The sequence below is a fragment of the Myotis nattereri genome, assembly GCF_964212035.1.
Source record: "Myotis nattereri genome assembly, chromosome: 4".
Classification (NCBI taxonomy): Eukaryota; Metazoa; Chordata; class Mammalia; order Chiroptera; family Vespertilionidae; genus Myotis; species Myotis nattereri.
Genome location: NC_138079.1, coordinates 33,962,443 through 33,988,070, shown reverse-complemented (window position 1 = coordinate 33,988,070; position 25,628 = coordinate 33,962,443). Strand labels below are relative to the sequence as shown.

The window sequence follows — 25,628 nt, the reverse complement described above, 5'->3', positions numbered from 1 at the left end:
TATTTTACCCATATTTTCACCCCATACTGACAATTCTCCTCAGTAGTGACTTGGCTTGGTAAGACACTTTTAATTTCAATTTTTTCAACATAATCTAGAAACACTTTGATAATTTAAAGTTTTGGTATAATCTGTCTATTACAGCCTTATTTCTGCAACATAAATTAACTCATAAATGATTGAATTATTTTGTTCCATATTTTGTTCCACTAAGCAATACACCAGCTGAAGTCAAATTACAGTGATATAGTCAGAGGAAATTTGTGCTGGACATGATGATTGTTCATCCCACATTCATCTTTTGGCTCAGTTGATCACATGCTCTGTGGTTCAAGTCCTTATTGTTGTTTCTGCCTGTTTTTTGTCCATTGGCCTCTTGTCCTTACAACCTAGCAAGATCAGCCTTCCTTATTAACTTTTTCACCTTTTTAAATAAGATAAAATCCTATGTTTACTCTAGCATTTCTTTGCTAGGAATCTGCCATGCATTTTTAAAATTATGCTAATATTTTCTTAGAATTCTTATTGTTGGTGGTTTGTCTTTAGTCTGCCCCTACTGCCCCTAATGCTATTTTCCCTTTAGGCTTGATATTTTTAATTTGCAATTTTGCAGAAAGAGATTTTTCAGAAATGTGTGTATCCTATTAGAGCAGAAACTTACAATTTTAAAAATCTGTTGTTAAACTTTCTATTTTGTAGACTACAGTATAGGACAGATAATTTAATAATAAACCAGAAGGGTGATTGATCAGAGTTAAGGTTAAGTAATGCAAGCAAGACTTCAGTATTTTCCAACTAACATAGAATGGTGTTTCTATAGAATTATAGGACTTTTATGTTTGTGTCCTGTAAGTTAACCTTTGTACTTTTTGCTAAAGGTATAATGCCTTAAATGTTCTTTTATTCTGAAGTGCCTCGATGTCTATTACGAGCTACTCTAATTTAAGGGATTCAACAGAGTATACTTGTCTTTTATCAGATCAGCCTGCCTTAGTGCATGTTTGACACAGTTTGATGCTATGTACATTATATTTAGTGGCTTCATGAGTAAGACCTGAGAGAAGACTTTCCAGTTAGCTAAAATCAATTTGACAGCCGAGAAATGGAAAACAATGCACAAACATCTTGGGCTCCGTCATTTGTGATCCAAGATCTTTCCTTGAGATTTAAAGAGAGGTGATATAAAGGATGAATTCGAGTCATCGTGGAAGCATTTTCAAATTAGTGTCCAGGATGCGATGGTGCCAGGTGGCCAGGCGGTAGGACCTCCATAGCTCTTTGTTTAGTGCCCTGGGTCTTTGAGGCTTGCCCAGTGCTTTCTCACTTATGCCCTCACGTATTTGATCCATCCTGTTTGCATTTCTTTTAAGAGCTTGCAACCCATTCCACATAGTTTACAGTTCCCAATACAGTACAGCAGTCTTGATCTTCTCCTTTCTGTGACTAACCAGCTGGTATCATAGATTACTGCTTAGTTCTCATATTTTTACACATAATAATAATTATTATTGGTTCTAACGCTCTGATCAGAGTTGAGTTAGCTTGTGCTTACTTCAGCAGCACATATACTGGAGTTGAATTAACTTCATCAAAATCACAACTGAAAAATAGAATAAATTAGAAAATCACAGGGAAAGGAAAATAATATAAAGCTAAGGCCAATACCTTAAATGTGTACCAAAAGATCCTTCCACTTACTCAAAGTGGTTCACAAATTTTGCTCTGAGTTTCCCAGTGACCCAAGTAAAGATGCAAACACTATCAGTTCTAGAATTCATAATGTCTAGTAGCTATGACAAAAGGAGCTATATCCACAAGGCAACCCTTTACTATTCTGAAGATTTAATACTCCTCCTATGTGGATCCCTGCACTGTGGTAAATCAGATTGAATCACATAAAGTTAACAGTACTCTGCCTAGATTATAGGAGAAATTATAACCTAGAAGGAATGTAGACCAAACAAAAGTGGCAAGCACAAAAAGATAGCCACACGTTCTCCCGAATTTTATTCTCACCACAGACATTAGAAAGGTATTGGAATGGTAGGAAGAGAAGAGCGAGTGTTACCATTAGTTCTTGTCCCACTTACCCCAGTTTCAAAGAAAGAGATCCACAGAGATAGAACAGGCAACATGTAAAGACAAATATCTCCATGTTAAAATAGATCAGAAAAGGGTATCCAGCTGCAACATTGGCCTGACCACTCTCAACAGCAACATAACCAATCTAGAGGCCAAAGTATTCACACATGAGACTGAGGCTGATTATCTGTAGCAGGATCTATTAGATGGGCATCAGCATTGGTCATGCTCAAAATCCTTCAAAAGAATCTAAACAAGGACCCTTTCTTTGACATCCACATCCAGTGGTCGGCAAACTGCGGCTTGCGAGCCACATGCGGCTCTTTGGCCCCTTGAGTGTGGCTCTTCCACAAAATACCGACTTCTGCGCATGGACCACGAAGTTTCAATCACACTGTATGTGTGCACCCGCACGTGGTATTTTGTGGAAGAGCCACACTGAAGGGGCCAAAGAGCCGCATGTGGCTCGCGAGCCGCAGTTTGCCGACCACGGCGACATGATGGTTTGTCTCCAGGACAGGCTAGAAGGTAAAGACAATAGCTATGGCAGAAACAAATGAATATGCTTTTCATCTTAAAACTACTGAGAAACTAGGAACATTTATTAAAGACACATAGGAGAATTGGATGAAATTTGGTCTTACCATTAAACCATAAATATAATAGAATATTTGAGATCATAAGCTAATCTCATAGGCATGGCCATGTGGAACTTGGGTTTGTAGAGCAGAATTTTATGGGTGTACTGATTCTAAGAATTCATTGGTTAAGGACATAGTTCCCCTCTTTGGACATAGAGATAAATGATTGATAAGGTCCTGACAGTTTCTATAAATGTGTAAAGGTAGGAACTAACTAACAGAAATCAAGCCTCTAGATCTGTGCATTATCTGCTGAAAGGTATTGGCTCAAAAATTTATTTTTTATTATTATCGGTATGAAATATCCTTTTTACTGGCATACAAAATTTTTACTATTAATCAGGCATTTCTGCCATCCTGAGCAATTTTTCATTCTAATGACTTAAAACCATCATTCAAAATGTTCTAACAGGGTAACCATTGGGTGAACATAGTATAACTATTTTCAATAGAATTTATAGGTGCTGTGAATACCTTATTTGATAACTTGATTTTTTTTTTGTAAGAAGGAAAAATATGGCTATGTTAAGTTTATAAGCCAAATTTTATATCAAAACCTAAAGAAGAACTATTACTATGAAAAGGACTTTTCTACATTTTAAAAAAGAATTTCCCGGTGTTTCTTCGGTATTTCCCAAACCAAGAAAATCCTTGTGTTTGTCCTGTTTGGTATTATTTGTCTTTTTGCATCTGCTGATATGTGACTAAAATAGAACTTCTGGTGAAAACTCAAGTTTCACTTTGGCTGAGATAGAAAGTTATATTATTCATGCATCTTAAGCATTTCACTTCCCTCCTTTATTTTATGCATCAAAACTGTAAAAAATTAAAGAATCAAAGTGAGTTTTCCAGGTCATCTGTGGTCTGTTCTAGAATTTAAGCATAGATTGTATGGTACCTGGGTTTCTTCTCAGTGAAGCTGTGCTAAAAGGTATGTTATTCTGCAGTTGTTTTCTTCTTCAGTCCATTGCTTAAGGTCATTAAGTGGTATGATTGCCTTGGTTGTGGTACACAGAAAAAGCATAGCCTTTATTTAGAGGTAGGATTGTAGTGAAAAAGAATGGACTTTGTATTCCCATTGACTTAAGCTTAAATCCTGACTGTAATACTTGTTGCTGTTTGACCTTGGCCTGACACCTAACCTCAGGAAACTTTGGGGAACTCCTATATGGATGGAGTGTGATTATATCAAGCTTGCAGGGCTGTTTGAGAATTAAAAGAAGGAACACTTGCAAGCTATCTAGCGCTACTCCTAATACTTAATGTGTATTCAATACATAGTACACATTAAGTATTATTTACATTTATGTGCTATAGATGAAAAATTACTTTCATGCATTAAATCCTCAAGTCACTTTTATAAAGAAGAAGGACACGTCTTTTTTCAAGAAGGAACAGGCTAGTCCCATGGAAGGGATTCAGTAAGGTAGAATTTCTGAGTACTGTTCTAGGGCTCTCCTAGCACTGACCGTCTAACCCAGTGATGGCGAACCTTTTGAGCTCGGCGTGTCAGCATTTTGAAAAACCCTACCTTAACTCTGGTGCTGTGTCACATATAGAAATTTTTTGATATTTGCAACCATAGTAAAACAAAGATTTATATTTTCTATATTTATTTTATACTAGTGGCCCAGTGCATGAAATTTGTGCACATTGAAAGGGAGTTAATTAGAGGAAATATTTTAATATTGCTATTTGCCCTTTCTCTATAATAAAAGTGTGAGAGATAAAAGGAAATGAGTACAATGTATATGAAAATAATACATAATTTTATTAATAAATAAACAATAATAAAATGATATAACAACAACAAACTCATGATATAAAAACAACACTGATGAAAATAATGACTGATAAAGTGATTAAACTTATTCTAATATCTCCCTGTATACCACATTAAGAGTAAAAACACTTTCAGAGGGCTTGACTAATTTCCCTTGGGATAAAGTATTTACAACTTTAACTTTAACATCACACACTCTTCGAACTCAAGAGAAAGCAACATATAATTGACCATGTGCGAAAAAGGGTTCAGGTAGGAATATTCCTACTCTGTCTAGAGTTTGTCCTTGTGATTTATTAATAGTCATTGCAAATGCTGGCATCACAGGAAACTGTTGTCAAATTAATTTAAACGGGAGACCAGTATCAGATGGGGACAAATCAATTCTTGAAATCAGAACAACCTCTCCCTCTGCAGATCTGGTTAATACTTCAGCTTCGATAATGATAGGTCATAATCTTTTGATAATAAATCTGGTACCATTACAAAGACCCCATTTACTATTGAGATTTCTCAATAGCATGATGATTGCACCCACTTTCAATTTTAATTTATGACACGGCATTCCGGAAGGAGTAATACTATTGAGAAATTCGATGGGAAAATTTTCCTTTTCAGCATCATCTGTTGAGTCAATGGAATCATCACTCAAATATGTGTGAAACTCTCTATCAAGTATATCCAAAATTTCTTCATTTAACTTTTTAACATGCTCATTTTTTGGACAAAGAATTGCACGTTTAGATATTTTTTTAATATTATCTATAGATATACTATTTCCAAAGGTGGCTTCAATAATAGATCTGTTACAAATCATTTCATCGGGGATTTCAATAGTATCTGTTCCTAAATGAAAACTGCTATCAAGTTTGCCATCCCCAAGTTTTGCTAACCATTCACTATAAGCAGAATCCTCTGATCTCATATTTGTTGTAAGAGACAACTTTCTGAAACAACCCCAAACATTGCAGTACTTTAAACTCATTTGTACTATGGCCAATCACATAGCATGCAGTACAATACTGAGACATTGTCGAAAATCCCCTCCGAGAAGGAGAACTTTCCCACCAAATGCAACATTCAAATTCATAATTTCTCTTAGTAATCTATGGCATTTATAGCATGACTGAATGCCATGGTGCATTCATCAATAATAAGAAGTTGGGCCTTTTTAATGATTTTAGCAACTTCACTCTTTATATCGAGTCTAGAAATTGAAGTTTCATTTAATGGAATTGGTAATTTATATTGGGAATGAAAAGTTCTTCCACCAAGAAGTAAATTTGCAGCAATTCCTGTAGACGCTGTGGGTAAAACAGTACCACCACGACTTCTAATATAATGTGTTAAAACTTTATACAGATATGTTTTTCCACTACCACCTGGACCACCTAAGAAAAAGCATTTGGGGTGTACAGTTTGATCTTCGATGGCTGAAGTTATAGTCTTAAAGGCTGCCAACTGTTCATCATTCAGAGAATTTATCAAAACCTCTGCCCTTTGTTGCTCATGCAGTTGATCACATGTATTTGCATTCGTTAATAAAGGATAGTCTGGAAGTTTGAAATGTGAACATTTCATTCCATGCAATGTGAATACCTCCTGAATTTTGTTAAGGGCATGCGTTTCACAGTTTACACAGGCACCTTGTTTGGTGTGGCCTGTGGAGGATCGGTGCATTAGCACCTGCCAGCCTCAGATCCCCGCGGGAGGGCCGTTTGTGGGCGTGGTTGGTGGCAGATCGGTGCATTAGCACCCGCCAACCCAGGATCCCCGCGGGAGGGCAGTTCGTGGGCATGGCCGGTGGCGGATCAGTGCATTAGCACCCGCCAGCCCGGGATCCCCGCAGGAGGGCCGTTTGTGGGTGTGGCCGGTGGCAGATCGCTGCGGTTCCCCCGCCAGCCCTGGGTTGGGTCCCATACGGGCCGCCTGCCACCCGGGTCGCATATAGCAGGCCCGGATGGCAGCGGGGCAGGCAGGATGGTGCTGTCTTGCCCTGCCTGCAGTATGCAAGTTAGCCGCCATTTTTGTTGGCATTTAATTTGCATATTGCCCTGATTAGCCAATGGGAAGCGTAGCGGAGGTATGGTTAATTACCCTTTTTGTCTTTTATTAGATTAGACTAGAGGCCCAGTGCACAAAAATTTGTGCACTCGAGGGGGAGGGGGGGTCCCTCAGCCTGGCCTGTGCCCTCTCGCAGTCTGGGACCCCTCAGGAGATAACGACCTGCTGGCTTAGGCTGCTCCCGGGTGTCAGAGGGCAGGCCCAATCCCTAGGTGCAGCCCCTGGTCGTGCTCAGAGCAGGGCTGATTGGGGAGTTGGGGTGCCGCCCCCTGTCATGCACAGAGCAGGGCGGATTGGGAGGTTGCGATGCCACCCTCGTTCACGCTCAGGGTAGGGCCGATTGGGGGGTTGGGGCACCGCCCGCTGTCACACTCAAGGCAGGGTCGATGGGGAGGTTGCGGCGCCACCCCCTGTCACCCACAGAGCAGGGCCCATCAGGGGGGTTGGGGCTCCGTACCCTGTCACGCACAGAGCAGGGCCAATCAGGGGGTTGGGGCGCAGCCCCCTGTCACGCACAGAGCAGGGCCCATCAGGGAGGTTGGGGCTCCGTACTCTGTCACGCACAGAGCAGGGCCCATCAGGGGGTTGGGGAGCTCCCCCCGTCACGCACAGAGCAGGGTGGATCAGGGGGTTGGGACGCCGCCCTCTATCACCCACAGAGCAGGGCCAATCAGGGGGTTGGGGCGCCGCCACTGTCACACTCAGGGCAGGGCCGATGGGGAGGTTATGGCTCTACCCCATCACACACAGAGCAAGGCCCGTGGGGGGGGGGGCGTTGGGGCACCACACCCTGTCATACACAGAGCAGGGCAGATCAGGAGGTTGGGGCGCTGCACCCTGTCACACACAGAGCCGCAGGGCTATCAGGGGGTGGGGAGCTCCCCCCTATCAGGCACAGAGCAGGGCTGACCAGGGGGTTGGGGCGCCTTCCCCTGTCACAAACAGAGCAGGGCGGATAGGGAGGTTGTGACCCCGCCCCCTGTCACACACAGAGCTGCAGGGCAATCAGGGGGTTTGGGCGCTGCCCCCTGTCACACTGATCCTGGTGCCAGGAGGCCTCTCAGCTCCGCTGATCCCGGTGCTGGGAGGCCTCGCGGCTCCACTGATCCCGGTGTTGGGAGGCATATTACCCTTTCACTATATAGGATAGAGGCCTGGTGCATGGGTGGGGGCCAGCAGGTTTGCCCTGAAGGGTGTCCTGGATCAGGGTGTGGGTCCCCACTGGGGAGCCTGGTCAGCCTGGGTGAGGGGATGATGGCTGTTTGCTGCTGGTCACACACCCTTCAGGGTGGGGGTCCCCACTGGGGTGCCTGGCCAGTCTGGGTGAGGGGCTGAGGGCTTTTTTCAGGCTGGTGGGTGACTGAAGCTCCCAACTGATCCTTTTTTTCTTTTTCTATTTTTATTCTGGGCCAGCTTTAGCTCTGGCTCCAGCTCTGAGGCCTCCACTGCTGAAAGCAGGTATCTGGTTTGTTTGGGTTCTATAATTGAAGCACTGTATCAACTCCAGCTCTGAGATCCTGGCTGGCTGAAAGCAGGTTTCTGGGGTTTTGTTTAGCTTCTATATTTGTAAGAATGTTTCAGACTGCAGGCTCAGAGGCCTGCAGCGGCAGGCGGGGAACGTTGGAGTCCTCCGTCACTGAAGCAAGCAAGCTTCATGTTAACTTCAAGCTGCCTGGCTGCCGGCCGCCATCTTGGCTGGCAGTTAATTTGCATATCTCGCTGATTAGCCAATGGGAAGGGTAGCGGACATACGCTAATTACCATGTTTCTCTTTTATTAGGATATTTAAATGCCATTAAACAAAAATCAATCAAAAAAATGAGTTTGCGTGTCACCTCTGACACGCATGTCATAGGTTCGCCATCACTGGTCTGGTCTAACCTTACCCTGCATCACAATCAGAGAGCTGAGAGCACCCTGAAACTACCAACCTTCCCCCCAGGGAGAGGTGTGGTGCCAAAGTACAGAGTTGATCCATTAGTTATAACTAGGAGTTTGTAACTGTGTCCCAAGTTATAATCAGAAAACAAATTAGTATCAGCCACTTTATCCTTATAAATATTGTACATAATATACTATTATATGTGTAAAGAAATAACAGGACCAGTGTCATTCATTACTCTTCTTTAAGTATAAATTTTATGGTGTGCATCAAATTTTGAAAATAAGTATTAGATTATACACAAAAGAGAGCTTGTTTGTTTATTTTGTTCAAAAAAACCACCAAGTGAAAGTTTGTTCCTTAACATATTTATAGGTTTAGGGGAAAGGGTTATGTTATGGATAGATGGCATTTTAATTAAATGTGGACTCTGCAAGGTACATTAGAACTAACTTTATTTTTGAAAACTAGATGATTATCGTATCAAATATGTCAGCTAGACTCAAGTTTGGACCATGCAGGTTTATCAGGCTTTTGTTTTTCTTTAAAAGTAAATGAAAAGTGAAACTACAAAAAAAAAAAAAACACCCACAAAAAAACAACTCAGAAATTATATGGGGGACAAGAGATAAGAAGGTCGGATCAGGGGTTGCAGCGATTCACTATTTGCATTGAACTCAAAATTTAACATTGGAAACGCCCTCAGGTATTACTTTAATGAGATAATCAGGCAGTACCTGAAAGCTAGGAAATCTGGAATTTTGTTGGCAACTTGTAAGAGAGGGTGTGGAAGAAAGGCCTTTTTAAACCCACGTGGCATTTTTGTGTGTGTGTAATTTAATTTAGAAAAAGATGCCTAGTCCTATGTCAGGTGCATGGCTTGCTCAACAGAGCAAGGGTTAGAATCCAGACTCCACTCATGCTTCCCCAACGAATGGGATATTACTGGCTAAGAATATGTTGCTATCCTCGAGAGGAAGAAGATAATTAAATTTGGGGAGTGGAGAAGGTTGTTCTAGTATAATAGTGGAGAAGTAAAACTGCATTTGATGTGAAAGCGAGAAAGGAAAAAAGGGGCAGAAGGTGAGAAAGACATAAAGAATGTAGAAGAACAAAATGCCAATATTGCTTATTTTGCAATTTTCCCCGAGTCATAGGAATCCTGGTTTCTTCTCCCTGCCCATCTCCTTTAGGAAGAGGAGAGGGGAGGGAAAGGGAAAAAGAGTTTTCATTCTCAGCCTGCTTCTCACTCTTTATTACCCATAAGGCAAAGTACAGGATTTTCAGCATTTTCCTCATTTGCAAAATATTTTGGGTTGTATTTCTCTTAAAGGTATGGGCTTTTAGGGTATGTTTTGCAAATGAAAATAAAGAAGGCACACATGGATTTCTGGACTTGCCAAGGTCACCCTATTCTTCAGGACAAAACCATGATTAGAACCCCAGTCGTAGAAATAAATACCCCTGGAAAGTTTGTCAGCAGAAGCTAAGATTTCTTTCTATAGCAACTTTTATGCCTCCCATGAATTACTCTTTTTTAGATTTATCTACCAATAAAATAGTATTAAGTCAGAAGGAGATGCTTTTAAACTATCAATAAAATTGGAAACATAAGATAGTCTGCAGAATGTGCTAACTTAACATAGATCTCTGAGAAATGGGGATAAAAGTGATAATATTTTAAAAATTTCTTTGAAAATGCTAAGATCAAAAGTTGCTGAGACCTGCAGCTTTGCTCTCTGGATTTATGTGGGGCCCTGCTGGTCGCTTTTAAAAAGGAGAGGATGCTGATTAGTGTGAACACTAGGAGGCTGAAAACCTGTCAGGCTTCACAGAAAGAATTTGTTGCTTATGCCCATTGTTCTCTGTTAGGATTTCTGCATAGTGTCAGCACTTCTAATCCCTAAGTAATTTAAAAAGCATTACTCCTTAAAATCTCTATTCTTTTTAAACAAAAACTAAAAAAATATATTTTGTGTAATTTTTCTTAAGAAATTAACTCTTCTTTGATCACTTCCTTTGGAACCAGCATGTACAATTCCTACTGAGCTTATTTCTAATCAACACAAATTCAGAGCATTCAGTGAAGGAAACATTGAAATCAGGAGAACAGAACACTAGCTGGATATATTCTGGAACCAGAAAGCATGAGATCAAGTCCCCAAGTCTACTACCGTTCCCTAGACCAGTGGTTCTCAACCTTCCTAATGCCGCGGCCCTTTAATACAGTTCCTCATGTTGTGGTGACCCCCAATTTCATTGTTACAAATTGAACATAATTAAAGCATAGTGATTAATCACAAAACAATATGTAATTATATATGTGTTTTCCGATGGTCTTAGGCGACCCCTGTGAAAGGGTCGTTTGACCCCCAAAGGGGCTGTGACCCACAGGTTGAGAACCGCTGCCCTAGACAGTTCCATCCTCCATTCTCCTTATGAACATCCCAAACACACTCTTGCCTCGGGGCCTTTGCATTTCCTGTTTCCCCGGAGCACTCTTTTCACAGATGTGTACATAAATCACTCCCTTAGTTTCTTTTAACTCTGCTCCAGTGCCACCTTATCCGAGAGAATTTCTCTGACTATACTATTTAAAACTTCCCTCCACCTCACTATCAATCTCCTTAACCTGCTTTGTTTTTCTTCTTTCTCACTCCATTACAATGAGCTCCATGAAAGCAGGGACCTAATCTGTTTTGTTTATTGCCTCATATCCAGAGCCTAGATCATATGTGACACATAGTAAGCATTTTATATACATTTGCTGAACAAAACGAAGGCCAGTTCTTGGTGCTTGTTTTAAGAGGGCTAATGATGAGTTATGATGTGCCCTTAGGAAATCCATTAAGGTCTAGATACCTTTCAGTTAGGGGTTAGATTTGCTCAGTGTGGATCCAGAAGAAAAGAGCAAGACAGATTTTGGCTGAATGTAAGGAAGAACCTGATAAGAATTGTAGCTGTCTGAAAAGTACTTGATATTTCTGTAGATGCTTATTCAGATTGTGTGACCACTTTGGGGATAATTATAGAGGACATTTAAGCAGCGTGTACAAATTAGATTATATTACTTCTAAAATCAATTCTTAAAAATGTATGATTTGGCATTGACTCAAAAATTAATAATCAAGTTTGGTTCTTCTGCAAAATGTTGCCAGACAGATTGTGTCTATTCTGTTAGCACCTAAAGCAGGGGTTGGCAAAATCTATTTCCTTGGCCAAATTTGGCCCCTCACCTCTTTTTGTAAATAAACTTTATTGGAACACAGCCATGGCCATTTACATATATGTTTATGGCTTCTTTCACATTATAATGGCCCAGTTGAATAGTGACAACCAATACTGTATGGAACACAAAAATCAAAATATTCACTATGTTGCTCTTTACAGAGAAAGTTTGCCAACCTCTATACCCTTAACCAATAAACTATGGAAATATACTTGTATTCAACCTACCAATTTCCTCCTCTTCCTTCTTCATCATTATTGATTGTTGTATGTGTCAGTAAAGATCCAACCATAATAATAGAGGTCATTCTGAATATTTAAATAGAGAGAATTTAATGCACATACTTGGTTACTTGGCAATTAAAGAGGCTTGCAGCCCATACATCAGGGTCAGCAGGAAGATGCCACCACTCCTACCAGAAAGATCCAGGAAGGAGGTAGTTTTATCAGAGTCCAGAAGCTGGAAGCATAGCATGGGGTGGAGGTGTGGGGCTTTTGTTTCCTGAAGTTAGGGCCGCAGAATGATTCTGTGCCTGCCTAAGATGCTTTCTGAGGTAGAGAGGAAATGAGAGAAATGCCCTGGCTTCTCCCACGTGTGCCTTTCATTGCCTGCACCTAACCAGAAGTCAGCTGGCACAGAAGCCTGGGATATGGAGCTTGCAGAGTTTGTTCCCCTGATATATAGAGCAGAGCAGGAAGGATGAGGGATGGTCTAGGGATGCCTGACCCAAAACCAGCACTGCTGCCAATAGTTATTCAGAGCTACCATGTGCCAAGTACAGAGCTAGACATTTTACATGAATCTTCAACTAGGAGATAAATACTAGTTTATAGATGAGGGCTGGAAAATGAATTACATTGCTCAAGGCCATGAATTAAACAAATGACAAAGTTAGAATCGAATCCAGGCTAGTCTTACTCCAAAATTCTTATTTTATAAGAATTGGCCCTCTTATTCTATAAATGAGGGAAAAAAGAGTAGCTTGGAGAAGATAAGAAACTTACAGCTGGAAATGACAAGACTAGGTCCATAGTCCAAGTTACTCCTGTTAGGTATTTGTGTATCTTAACAGCTAAAGCCTCACACTGTTACTGTAGCATTTAGAGTGTCCAGAGGAGGTGCCACTCAGATTGAGGGAGGTGTCCTTGCATCCTGAAGCTATTACTAAGCAAACCTTTCTGTACTCAGTACTCTGTTGTAAAATGGGATTATTAAGGACAACCACCTCATAAGAGTGTAGACAGAGGTTCAATAGATAATAGATCTTGAGACCTCTGAACAGTGTGCCCCAGAGTAGGTACTTACTAAATGCTAAGTCTCTGTTGTCATTGTAATATTTTCATTATGCTGCACTTGGAGTGATTATTCCAGGAAAAGAGTGGATCAAAAATTTTACAAAATATTATCCAAGTGCTTTATGAAACAGCAATATCCTCCTATTGGACCCTTTCTCTTCTAGCTAGGAGTGACATTACAAGATAATTAGGAATAGGATTTTTGTTCTTAAGTGAATGGCCTTCACAATACCTTAGTTTGTTAATTTGAGGCTTTTTTATGTACCAGTGCTTTTCTATGAAATGTTATCTGCTCTCGTGTTTCCATACAGTTTGTTTCATCTAGGATGGCCTTTTTCCAACTAATTCCCAATGTATGACCTTTCCCTTTCTGTCCCCATGGCTTTACTTGGCTTTATTCTTAATAATCCCCCCACCCCTACCCCAAAAGTCCTTTTGCTTAACCAGCTCAATTCCTACAATATCTTATAAAGTTACAAAAATTAAGTTTTCATAATACTTTTATTATAATTATAATACACTCAAGGTTTGCTTCCAGAGGAAAAGTTTCCCTATGATTAGTCACATGACACATTGATCGTTTGCCTTCATACAGCACCTGCATCATGCCGTCCTATAAGTACTGCCTGCAACAGTGCTGTGGTTTGTCTATTTGTATCTGGTTTCTCCAACTAGTTTGAAAGCTGTGAGAACTTTTAGGTAGTTGGTGCTTTACAAATACTTAAGTTTTATGTGAAAACTTGTACCTATAGTTAAAATTATTTGTATTTTTAAAAATTGATAATATTTGCTTAAAAACTAGCCTTGCTGCATGGCAAGGCCACTGACAACTCCAGTCCTTATGTGAGGTTCCCTGGAAATGGCCAGGAAAGGAACGCGGTAGCACACGATGAAGCAAGACACCAGAAGCATATCTTTCCAGGGTGATGCACTATGTAGCCTTCGGTTCATCCTAAGTTTGCATTTTTTTGAAAAGACAGGTAAAAATGGTAATTGGCAAGCAGAATCATTAGGTTTGGCATTGCAGTGTCATATTTTAATGTGCAGAAAAATATTTTAAATTCTGGGCCCATAACAGAATGTAGACCTGCTCTCACTATTTCCAGAATCTGAGGCTTTGGACTTGATATGCTAGTAATTTGAACCATAGTATATAGAAAGTAATGGTGACCATGCAAATATATGCACATTGTGGTCTATTATTTTTGCACATGCTTCAAGGGACTGACATCAGAAAACTATATAAAATACAGTAAATGTAGAGATGCCATGGAAAGTGGTAAAAAGCCTGAAAATGATATCTGAGAGTGTCTGTAACGTACTCATTATTTATTCACAATTAATAATTTTATCTAATGACTTGCTCCATTCTTCCATATTTAAAGTGTTTCTCGATCAGTAGCTTCAAGTTTTAGGCGCAACAGCTGCAGAACTCTAAAAGATACATCAAATTAGGTCATATTGTTCAAACACTGTGAGATGTTATACTTTAATTCTTTTTGCACTTAAGTATTGAATTTAGGATGGCCCTGTGGTATTTGGCATCTGGACCTAGCTAGATTGGCAAGATTTTCCTCTGTAAAAAAATCCAGGTAGAAGAAGCATTCCAAATTTTAAAAACAAATAATTCTCTCTTCACCTTCCCAACATCCTTCTCTGTCTCCCATTCAACACATGTACATGTTTTGAACCAAATTAGTATTTTATTTTCTGTGATGTTAAAGTTAAAATGTAAATCCTAATAAGTCCACATTCCTGGAATTGGAAGGTGTTTAAACTTGAGGCCTAGCATTTTGCCCATTTCATCCCATGTCTTAAAATATGGTTTTTGTCAGAGTTAGACAGTAAACAGCTATAGTAGTCGGGGTCCAAACCACAATTAATAGTGCTGAATGTCATGTTACAAACCTGCCTCTTGATTCCTTAAAATAAAGAGCTGGGAGTAGCTGTGGCAACTGGACCTCAAACACTGCTACCAAAAAAGATTTTGTGTTTTGATTTCTTCTCCTGGTTTTTATTTGTACTTATAAGGAGATACCTGATGGATCGATTGCAAAGTGGACTATGACATGCATCTAAGTGTAAAGTTATATGGAAACTGTCTAACACTTCACTTTGTTTAAATGACTTCAGTTATTTCTTCTGTGGCTAAGATTACAATTCAGACACTTCAGTCTGAATACTGGTTGTGAAAGAGTAGAGCATGTCCCAGAGAGTAAGGCAGTGAGCTAATGTGATGGAGTTCAGGCAATTTTAATTTTAGGGACGCTGTCCCTTGGTTTTGGAGTTTTTCAACAATCGTACCATTTATGATTTTATTTTATTTTAGCCATGTCCTTTGGGGGCCCGAGATTTTCGAGAGAAACAGTGTGCAGACTTTGACAATATGCCTTTCCGTGGAAATTATTATAACTGGAAACCCTTTACTGGAGGTAATGTATAACCTGGCAGAGCATTCATCATGCTTGAGAGCTTTGCAATCATGAAAGAGTATATAAATAATACAGACACACACATTTCTACACATACTAGTAAAAATTAGTGTTTGTAAATCAAAGCAGGAAAATACTTATAACACTATGAAGGTCTCATGTTTTAGTTTCCCTGTGATGAACTTTATGTTAGTACAAATGATCAGAAATCATTTTTTTGAGTTCTTGACCTCTTGAGGTATGTGGACATTACATTATAATCATTTATAATCACGAAGTATTTAGAGATATCACCCTAAAAACAAATTATAACAATATAAATCAACTCAAAGAGGCCAGGAAAATGTGTTCTTTCTTGAGAAAAGGCTAAGGATCTTACCATAGATTTTTAAAATTCTTTTTTAGTGTTGGGAAACATTTTTGCTCTTTAATTTGGGCATGTATCAAACACCAGTTGTTCAGTAAGCACAAAAAGTTTGCTTACACTCCCAAAATACAAACTAAGTTTTGTTAAAATTTTCTCTTGGAAAGATTGAATGCACATTCAAAATTTTTGCTTGTTTTAACATTTTTGAAAAAATTTCAACATAGAACAATATTGAAATAATTTTACAGTGATGTTTTTATCCACCACCAAGATTCTACCATTAACATTTCAGTATATATTTTTCATTACATGTCTAGTCATCTCTGTCCATTCATCAATCTATGCTTTTTTTTGGATGCCTTTCAAAGTAAATTGTAGTCATTAATATACTTTCCTGTAAGTAATTAAGCATGCATACATCAACCCCAGTTCAGTACTGTTTACTTTTTTCTTTTGAGGTTAGATTATGTACAATGAAATGCACAAATCTTAACTGTACTTTGCCTGAGTTTTAACAAATGCATGCACCTGTAAAACTCTACTGAGATATAGAACGTTACCATTACCTCCATAGCCCTTCCCAGTCCATAGCTGCCTCTACCTGTTTGTTCTAAGAGGCAACTACTGTTATGATTTTTTTTTTTACCATAGATTAGTTTTTCCTATTCCAGAACATCATATAAATGAAATTATGTTATATTTACTCTTTTGTGCAAGGCTTCTTTAATCCCAATGTTTTTGAAATCCATCTGCATTATTGCATGTACAAGCAGTTCATTCCTTTTTATTGCTAAGCAGTATTATAAGAAGTTTGCTTTTCCATTCTGTGACTGATGGACACCTGGGGTGTTTCTAGTTACAGTTGTTATGAATCAGCTGCTGTGATGATTTGCATACTCATCTTTTTGTGGGCATATGTTTTCATTTCTCTTGGGTAAATACTTAGGAGTAGAATTGTTGAATAATAGGGTAGGTATGAGTTTAATTAAAAAAAAAAAACCTGCCAGATATTTTTCCAAAGTTATTGTACCATATCACAACTCCCACCAACAATGTGTAGGTTCTGTTTGTTCCATATCCTTGCCAACATTTGGTGTTTTCAGTCTTCTCCTGGTGGGTGTATAATGATGTTTTACTGTAGCTTTAATTTGCATTTCTTTTTTTAAAAAAAAAATCTATTCTTATTGATTTCAGAGAGGAAGGGGGAGAGAGAGAGATAGAAACATCAATGATAAGAGAGAATGATTGATCGGCTGCCTCCTGCACACCCCCTACTAGGGATTGAGCCCGCAACCTGGGCATGTGCCCTTGGCCGGAATCGAACCCGGGAGCCTTCATTCCGCAGGCCGATGCTCTATCCACTGAACCAAACCCGCTAGGGCTTTAATTTGCATTTCTGATTATTGATTATGTTGAGCACATTTTCATGTGCTTCTTGACCATTTATGCATCTTTTGTTAATTGTTCACATTCTTTGCCTATTTTCAAATTGGTATTTTATCTTTTCACTAGAGGCTTGATGCACAAAATTCGTGCAAGGGGCTTGGCCCTCACAGCCCCGTCTGCATCCGGAAGGTCATTTGTCCAGCCTCATTAGCATATTACGCTTTTGTTACTGTAGCTTCTCTAGTGGGAGCTATTTATCAGATGTCTTACGAATACTTCCTCACAGTCTGTGGCTCTCCTGTTACTTTTTAAATGGTGTTTTAGATGAGTATAGGATTTTAATTTTGATGAATTCTAATTTTTCAATTTTTTTCTTTTATGGTTATTGTGTTCTGTGTCCTGTTTTAGAAATCTTTGTCTACTTCAACTCTAGATGGTATTTTTTAATCTTTTCTTCTAAGAGCCAGGTTTTTTTATCTTTAAATTTAAATGTACAATCAAAAACAATTTAGGAATATGGTGTGTATTTGTAGTATATTTATGTACTCTATTTTGTTTCATCAATCTATTTGTCAACTCCATATTAGTACCACACTGACTTAATTATTGTAATTGTATAGTCTTGGACACAGGTAGCATAAGTTCCTCCAACTTTGATCTTTTTTAAAAGAGTTATTTGGATATTCTGAATGCTTTGCATTTCCATATAAATTACAAAATTTGTTGTTAATTTCTACAGAAAAACATGCTGGGCTTTTGCTTGTTATCATGTTGAATCTGTAGATCAATACAGGGAGAAATAACTCAAATATTGAATTTTCCAATTTATGAACATAGTATATATCTCTATGTATTTGTGTCTTTTTTAATGTCTCTAGCTATGTTTTGTAGTTTTAGGTATAAGGTCTTGCACATCTTTTGTTAAACCTATTTCTGAGTAATTTATGTCTTTTGACACTATTGTAAATGAAAGTTTTAAAAATTTCATTTTTAATTATTAACTCCAGTGTATAAAAATAAAATTAATTTTTATATATTAATTTTGTGTTCTGTTATTTAGGATTTTCTTGCTAAATAGTCATGTTATTTGGAATAGAGATGGTCTATTTCAATCTTTTTGCCTTTTATTTCATTTTCTTGTCTTAATGCACTGGCTTGGCCCTTCAATACAATTTGTGCATGTGGAGATTATATATGATTTTCTTCTTTATTCTGTTAATATGATAAATTACTTGACAGATTTTATAATGTCAAATCAACCTCTTATTCCCAGGATAAACCCTATGTGGTAATGTTTTACTATTTTTTATATGTTATTAAATTTAATAGCTAATATTTTATTAAGTATATTTGTGTCTATGTTCATAAGGGAAACTGATTTCTAAATTTTATTTTTGTTATGTCTTTGACAAGTTTTGGTATCAGAGTTACTCTGGCTTCCTGAAATAGAATTCTTATTTATTTTGAAAGAGTTTGTAACATTGGTATTATTTTTTCCTTGGAAAAATAGTAAAAGCATGTATGTTTGGTATTTTCTTTGTACAAAAAATTATTACAAATTCAGCTCCTTTAACAGATAAAAGAATTATTCAGACTTTTAAATTCTTATGTGAGTTTTCAAATTTGTGTCTTTGATAAGTTTATTGATAAGTTACATCCATGTTGTTCAATTCATTGATAGAAAATTAATCATAACATTCTGTTATTATTCTGTTTAATATCTGTAGGATCTAGAGTGATGTATGCTCTTTGATTTCTGATATTTATAATATGTATTTCTCTCTTTTACTTGATCAGTCTTACTTGAGGTTTATCAATTTTAATTATCTTTTCAGAGAATCGACTTGGCTGTAGCACTTTTCTCTATTACTGTCTTTTTTCTTTTAATTATGGGTTTATTTTGCTCTATTGCATTCCCCAAAGTTGATGTGTTTTTATTTCCTTCATTTCAAAATATTATCCTATTTACATTGTGATTTCTTGTTTACCCATGGGTTATTTAGGTTATTTATAATTGTCATTTTTATTTCTTTTTGTATCCTGCTACTTTATTGAATTCATTGATCAGTTCTAGAGTTTTTTGGTGGAATTTCCTTTTTGGTAGAATTTCCAAATATTTTATATATTCTAGATTTTTTGTTATTAATTTATAGTTTAATTCTAATATGCTTAGAGAATACTCTGCATTACTTAAATTCTTAAAATTAATTGAAATTTGTTTTATGATACAGCTTATTCTCCATGTTGGTGAATATTCTATTTATACTTAAAAAGGATCTGTTTTCTGCAGTTGTTGGATATAGTAGTGTTCTATGGATATCCATGAGGTCAAGTTGGCTAGTGTTATGCAAATATTTTTAAATTTTTCTGGGTGTTTTTTTTGCTCCTGCTCTTGCTCTTCTATCAATTACTGAGAGAAGTGTGTTAAAATCTTGAACTATTATATGACTTTACTTTCTTTTTTATAACTTTTTGTTTCATGTATTTTGAATCACTTTTATTAAGTTCATATACATTTGATATTGTTTTATCTTATTGTAGGAGGATTTAATAATTAGCATCTAGGTCAGGGGTGGGCAAACTTTTTGACTCAAGGGCCACAATGGGTTCTTAAACTGGACTGGAGGGCCGGAACAAAAGCATGGATGGAGTGTTTGTGTGAACTAATATAAATTCAAAGTAAACATCATTACATAAAAGGGTACGGTCTTTTTTTTTTTAGTTTTATTCATTTCAAAGGGGCCAGATCTGGCTCGCAGGCCGTAGTTTGCCCATGGCTGATCTAGGTAATTGAGTGGAATGAATTAACACTAAATTCATAATAAGCTTTAAATGAAGGTAATGGTAATGTGACCTTCCATTTAGAGAATCACGCTAAATCCCTTCTTGAAATAATAGCAGTACCTCTTCTGAAAACTCATTGTAACAGAGAAAGCTAAATACATCTTGAGCAGTGAAAAAGGAGGAAATTTATTTCTATGAATACAACCATAGTAATTGCATGTCTTGCCTATCAAATACTATGTTACATAATTAATATAGTATTAAAATTGAGTAAATAAAAGGCTAGTGTTCTTTTTAAAAAGCCCATTACATAAAAAGCTCCATTAACTTTCAAAACATTACAATAATAAATGGGGAAAGAACAATAGTGGGTAGTAATGAAAACAATCCCAGTAATATTCATGGAAATTTAGAGCAATTTTATTCATGAGAATCTTACAAAACTAGATTATAAATACCTTGATTATCAGTTCAGAAAGAAATTATTTTATTGATTACTTATTATTTCTGTGCTCAGGACAGCAAAATATATCATTACCCTAAGCTTAGTAATACCTTATAAGTCCTATAGGAGTTTTATAGCCTACAGATAAAGAAAATGGGAGAAAACATGAACTTGGGCCAGTGGTTGTAAACTGGTGGTTCAAGAACAGTTTTTACTTACGTATGTGTTTTAACCTTCACAGTATTTTTGAAAATGTTGAATGAGTTGCCAAGAACAGGTTATACTTTAAAAATCTAGGTTTTCATCTTCTCTTGAAAAAATAGGGTGTGTCAATATATTGAGCCTTCTTGCACAACAACTATCCTATATAATAAAACCCTAATATGCAAATAGACCAAATGGCAGAATGACCGGTCACTATGACATGCACTGATCACCAGGGGGCAGACGCTTAATGCAGGAGCGTCCACAGGGGGAGTGCCGCTGAGCCAGAAGCTGGGCTCACGGCTGGTGAGTGCAGTGGTGGCAGCGGTAGCCTCTCCCGCCTCTGCTGCAGGTGGGCGGTAAGGAGTGAGGGGTCCCCAGACTGCCAGAGGGTGCAAGCTGGGCTGAGGGACACTCGCCCTCCGAATGCACGAAATTTTTTGCACCGGGCCTCTAGTCAACTATCACAGTGATCTCCTTTTAATGGAATGTTCTGTCTCTCACTTATCATTGTCTTCACCACCCAGTTGGCTTCTCTCTTTTACTCCATATACCTTCACTCTGCAGCAACCTGTGTCTGCCTTAGGCATGTCATTTCAATCTTTCTGCCTTATATTCTTTATAAGAAGTAGTCAGCTTTATTTCAAAGAGAAATTTTATCAAAATAATTAGAATAAGACCAAAGTGTTTTAAACTTCATAAAAGGAAGATTGAACAGGAAGTATTCTTCTTACGTCATATTTTTAATCAATAGTTGCATATTTATAAGTCACTTTTTCATGCGCTGTTTTGAATGAAATATATCCATATTTATTGCTACTTTTCAATATACTATGAGGTTTTGACATGTACTTTGCTTGTTTTAAATGGCTACTATTCATACCTATCTTTTATATCAACCTTAAAAAATACAAATTTCAATGACAAAATGAAAATGCTCAAGTTATTATATATGTTCACAAAATAATATTAGATATTATTTTAACTATTCAATTCTAAAACTATAATTAACTTTATCTTTGATTTGCTAATCTGATAACAATTTATCTCCACACTAAAGCCATTTTCACGGAATATGATATGTTTAAAAACAGGTACAAATAGTTTTATTTTTCAACTACCATATCCCTGCTAAAGTAGGAGAGCTTTTGTATCAGCTTCCATAACAAGTTACATATGTTGTAGAAATTCTGATTTGTCATATAAGGTAATAGTTTCAAGCCTCCTTAAACTTTATTTCCTTGGTTCATTTTTAAAAACAGTTTTATTTCATTTATTTGCTTCAATATTCGGGTACCTCCACTGTGATCCCTTTTGACCCAAAAGAGATTGTAAACATATATTGGAAACACTTAAGATTTTTAAACTTGAAAACTACTTAGCAGGACCTTCATTAAGTTGAGCAAGGAATGAAAATAAACATGAAATTTTAGCAAAAGAGGAAAGAAACCTACACATCCAGGGATATAGTCAGGGGATGATGTCTGTATGAATTCTACATTTGCTATGGGGATATTGAATCACTGTCTCATAGGAGAACCAATCCATTTATTTCTTTTGTACTGCATTTGTCCAGGTGGAATGAAACCGTGTGCATTAAACTGCTTGGCTGATGGCTACAACTTCTACACTGAACGTGCCCCCGCAGTGATAGATGGGACTCGGTGCAATATGGATTCACTGGATATCTGCATCAACGGAGAATGCAAGGTTGCTTAAATGATCACTAGAGGCCCGGTGCACAAAATTCATGCGGGGGAGGGGGTGGGGTCCCTCAGCTCAGCCTGCACCCTCTCCAATCCGGGACCCCTTGGGGGATGTCCGACTGCCTCTAGCAATCAGGGACCGCTGGCTCCTAACCGCTCTCCTGCCTGCCTGCCTGATCACCCCTAGCCCCTCTGCCTGCCTGCCTGATCGCCCCTAACCACCTCTGCCTGCCTGATCGCCCCTAACTACTCCCCTACCAGCCTGATTGCCCCTAACTGCTCCCCTGCTGGCCTGATTGCCCCTAACTGCCTCTGCCTCACCCTGCACCTGGGACCCAGGATTCCCTCCTCCAGCTGGTCACAGACACCTGGGACTGGGCTTCCCACCCTCTGGCCGGCTGCAGGCACCTAGGACCTGGGCCAGCTTTGCCTGGGCCGGCTGCAGCCGCAGGGGACCGTGAGCAGGTGACTTCACTCTGGCCAGAGCCGCAGGTGCCCAAGACCATGGGGCTGGTGGCTTGTCCCTCTCCTGGGTCACAGGCACTGGCACCTGGGACCACAGTGTGGGTGGCTTGTCCCTCTCCTGGTCCGCAGGCACAGGCACTGACACCCAGGACCGCGGGCCGGGTGGCTTGTCCCTCTCTCAGGCCACAGGCGCAGGCACAACTGCTGGTTCCTGGGGCCGCAGGGACCATGGTGCATGTGGATTGTCCCTCTCCCGGGCCACAGGCACAGCCAGTGGTGCCTGGGACCACGGGGACCATGCCTGGGACTGCGGGGCATGCAGCTTGTCCCTTTCCTGGGCCACAGGCACAGCCACTGGTGCCTGGGACCATGGGGACCGTGGGGCATGCGGATTGTTTCTCTCCCGGGCAGTAGGTGCAGCAGCTGGCGCCCAGGACTGCGGGGACCATGGGGCATGCAGCTTGTCCCTCTCCCAGGCCACAGCCCCAGCTGCTGGCATCCAGGATCATGGGATGGGTGGCTTGTCCCTCTCCCGGGCCCCAGCCCCAGCTGTTGGCACCTGGGACTGCAGGGCGTGTGGCTTGTCCCTCTCCCAGGCCACAGCCTGGCTGGTGCTCATTCCTCTCTCGCGAGCTCATTTGTGCATGGCTGGTCCCCATTCCTCTATCCCCAGTGTTGAGTGTCTGAGCTGTTATGGCATGATGGCGTGAGGATGTGATGACCATTTGCATATTAGCTCTTTATTATATAGATTTTTTCCTTGTTTTTGTTTTATTTTAAAGAGAAGTGCAAAGCTAAGTCCCAGAAAGAAAGAAGATATAAAAACATTGTCTATTTTACTTAGTCTCATAATTTCTTACAAAAGTTTCTGTCCTTCTGGCTACTAGCCTCCAAATGTATCTGATAGCCCAGTGTGTGTGTGTGTGTGTGTGTGTGTGTGTGTGTGTGTATTTACTTGAAGAAAAGGTTATTTCTGTGACAATATTAAAATTCTTTTTAGATAATAAAAACCCAGATACAGCTTACTAGTATATTCAGAGATTACATGCCTGGTATCAATGGCTAAATGTCAAATATACAAATTTAAGTTCCAAAATTTGTACCAAAAATGTATAAGAATCCACATCTCTGTGGTTCAATGAAAGACTGAATGGTAGAGTTTATGGCAATTTTATTCAGCTAGTGGGTACAGGTATTCATTTTTAAAGATTTACCCAGCCATGATTTCCACAACCAATCCTGGACTCTAACAACTGGATAATCCAAAAGGGCTAGTGATTGAGAAAGGACAAAATGTCATGCCCAGTCAAGACTCTTGCTGTTATAACCTTGTATAGGACTAAATGCCATTTTTCTCAGTTCTTGCATGTATTGATTTGGGGTATAAGTAAGAGTCCATTGCTAACAAATTATAATATTTTAAGAATTGAAGCATGGTATCTATAAATAATATAATCTAGGTTAGAAATATAGACATCCATTCCTGGGGAATCAGAATTTTTTTCTTTAAACTTATGTGTTGAGAAATGTTAGCTAGAACTTATTGGAGAGTGAAGGTAAAAGTGGAGAGAGTCAAATATTTCTTGTTTTTATTTTCTTTACTGGAAAAACAAGTAAATAAATACGCTATATTTATTTTCTTAGTAAGAATTCCCTTTTTTCACACACTGAATATTCTTCTCTGTTTGCAGCATGTAGGTTGTGATAATATTTTGGAATCCAGTGTTAGGGAAGATAAATGTCGAGTCTGTGGAGGGGATGGGAGCACATGCGATGCCGTTGAAGGGTTCTTCAATGAAACGTCACCCAGAGGAGGAGGTGAGTGTGTAGAGAGAACTCTTCCTCACGCCTCTGTGTGCTTGGAATAGGCAACACATTTGATCACCACCACCACCCTTTATTTTAAAATTTCTTTATTTAGGCAGACATTGCTCCCCCCCAAAATTACTTTCAGTCTTTTAAAGTATTAAATATGGCTTCATGTAAGATATTTATTTTATTTTTTTATTGTCTAAAGTTTTACATATGTCTTCTTTAACCCCAATTGACTCCCTCCCCCCACCCCCCAGCCATTCCCACTCTGGGAAAGCCCCCACCGCCCCAGTTTCTATGTCCATTGGTTATGCTAATATGCATGCATACAAGTCCTTTGGTTGCTCTCTCTCCCCCTCCCCCCCTCCCACCTCCCCTGCCATATGTCTCTGGATCTATTCTTGTTCATCAAGTTATGTTGATCATTATATCCCACGTATGAGTGAGATCTTGTGATATTTATCTTTCTCCGACTGGCTTATTTCACTTAGCATAATGCTCTCCAGGTCCATCCATGCTGTTGCAAATGGTAAAAGTTCCTTCTTTTTTATAGCGTCATAATCTTCCATGTGTAGATGTACCACAGTTTTTTAATTCACTCATCTGCTGATGGGCACTTAGGCTGTTTCCAAATCTTAGCTATTGTAAATTGTGCTGCTATGAACATAGGGGTGCATATATCCTTTCTGATTGGTGTTGCTGGTTTCTTGGGATATAGTCCTAGAAGTGGGATTACTGGGTCAAATGGGAGTTCCATTTTTAACTTTTTAGGAAACTCCATACTGTCTTCCACAGTGGCTGAACCAGTCTGCATGCCCTCCAACATTACAGGACAGTTCCTATGTAAGATATTTTAAGTAAATATTATTTCCTTTCTACTTGACTTCATTTTGCCATGTTTCTTTAAGATATGAATTTCCACAGTAGATTGATGTGTGGGCTACGGTTGAGAAAATAAAATGAACCAATATTATACATGTTGAAGGTATTTTAGAGGAAAAGAAAAATACTCTAGAGGTATTCATTAACACCCAAAGGGGAATTTGCCCAT

General features: G+C 38.9%; 1 protein-coding gene across 1 annotated transcript in view; it reads left to right on the top strand.

Moving 5' to 3' along the window:
• ADAMTS6 (ADAM metallopeptidase with thrombospondin type 1 motif 6) overlaps window positions 1-25,628 on the top strand; it is a gene marked incomplete at its 5' end in the record, with an annotated part of 219,642 nt that overhangs the window by 132,318 nt on the left and 61,696 nt on the right. The window contains 3 exons of the mRNA XM_081090221.1: window positions 15,306-15,408; window positions 22,171-22,304; window positions 24,457-24,583. Coding sequence (XP_080946347.1) covers window positions 15,306-15,408; window positions 22,171-22,304; window positions 24,457-24,583 — 364 coding nt within the window. The remainder of the gene's footprint in view (window positions 1-15,305; window positions 15,409-22,170; window positions 22,305-24,456; window positions 24,584-25,628) is intronic.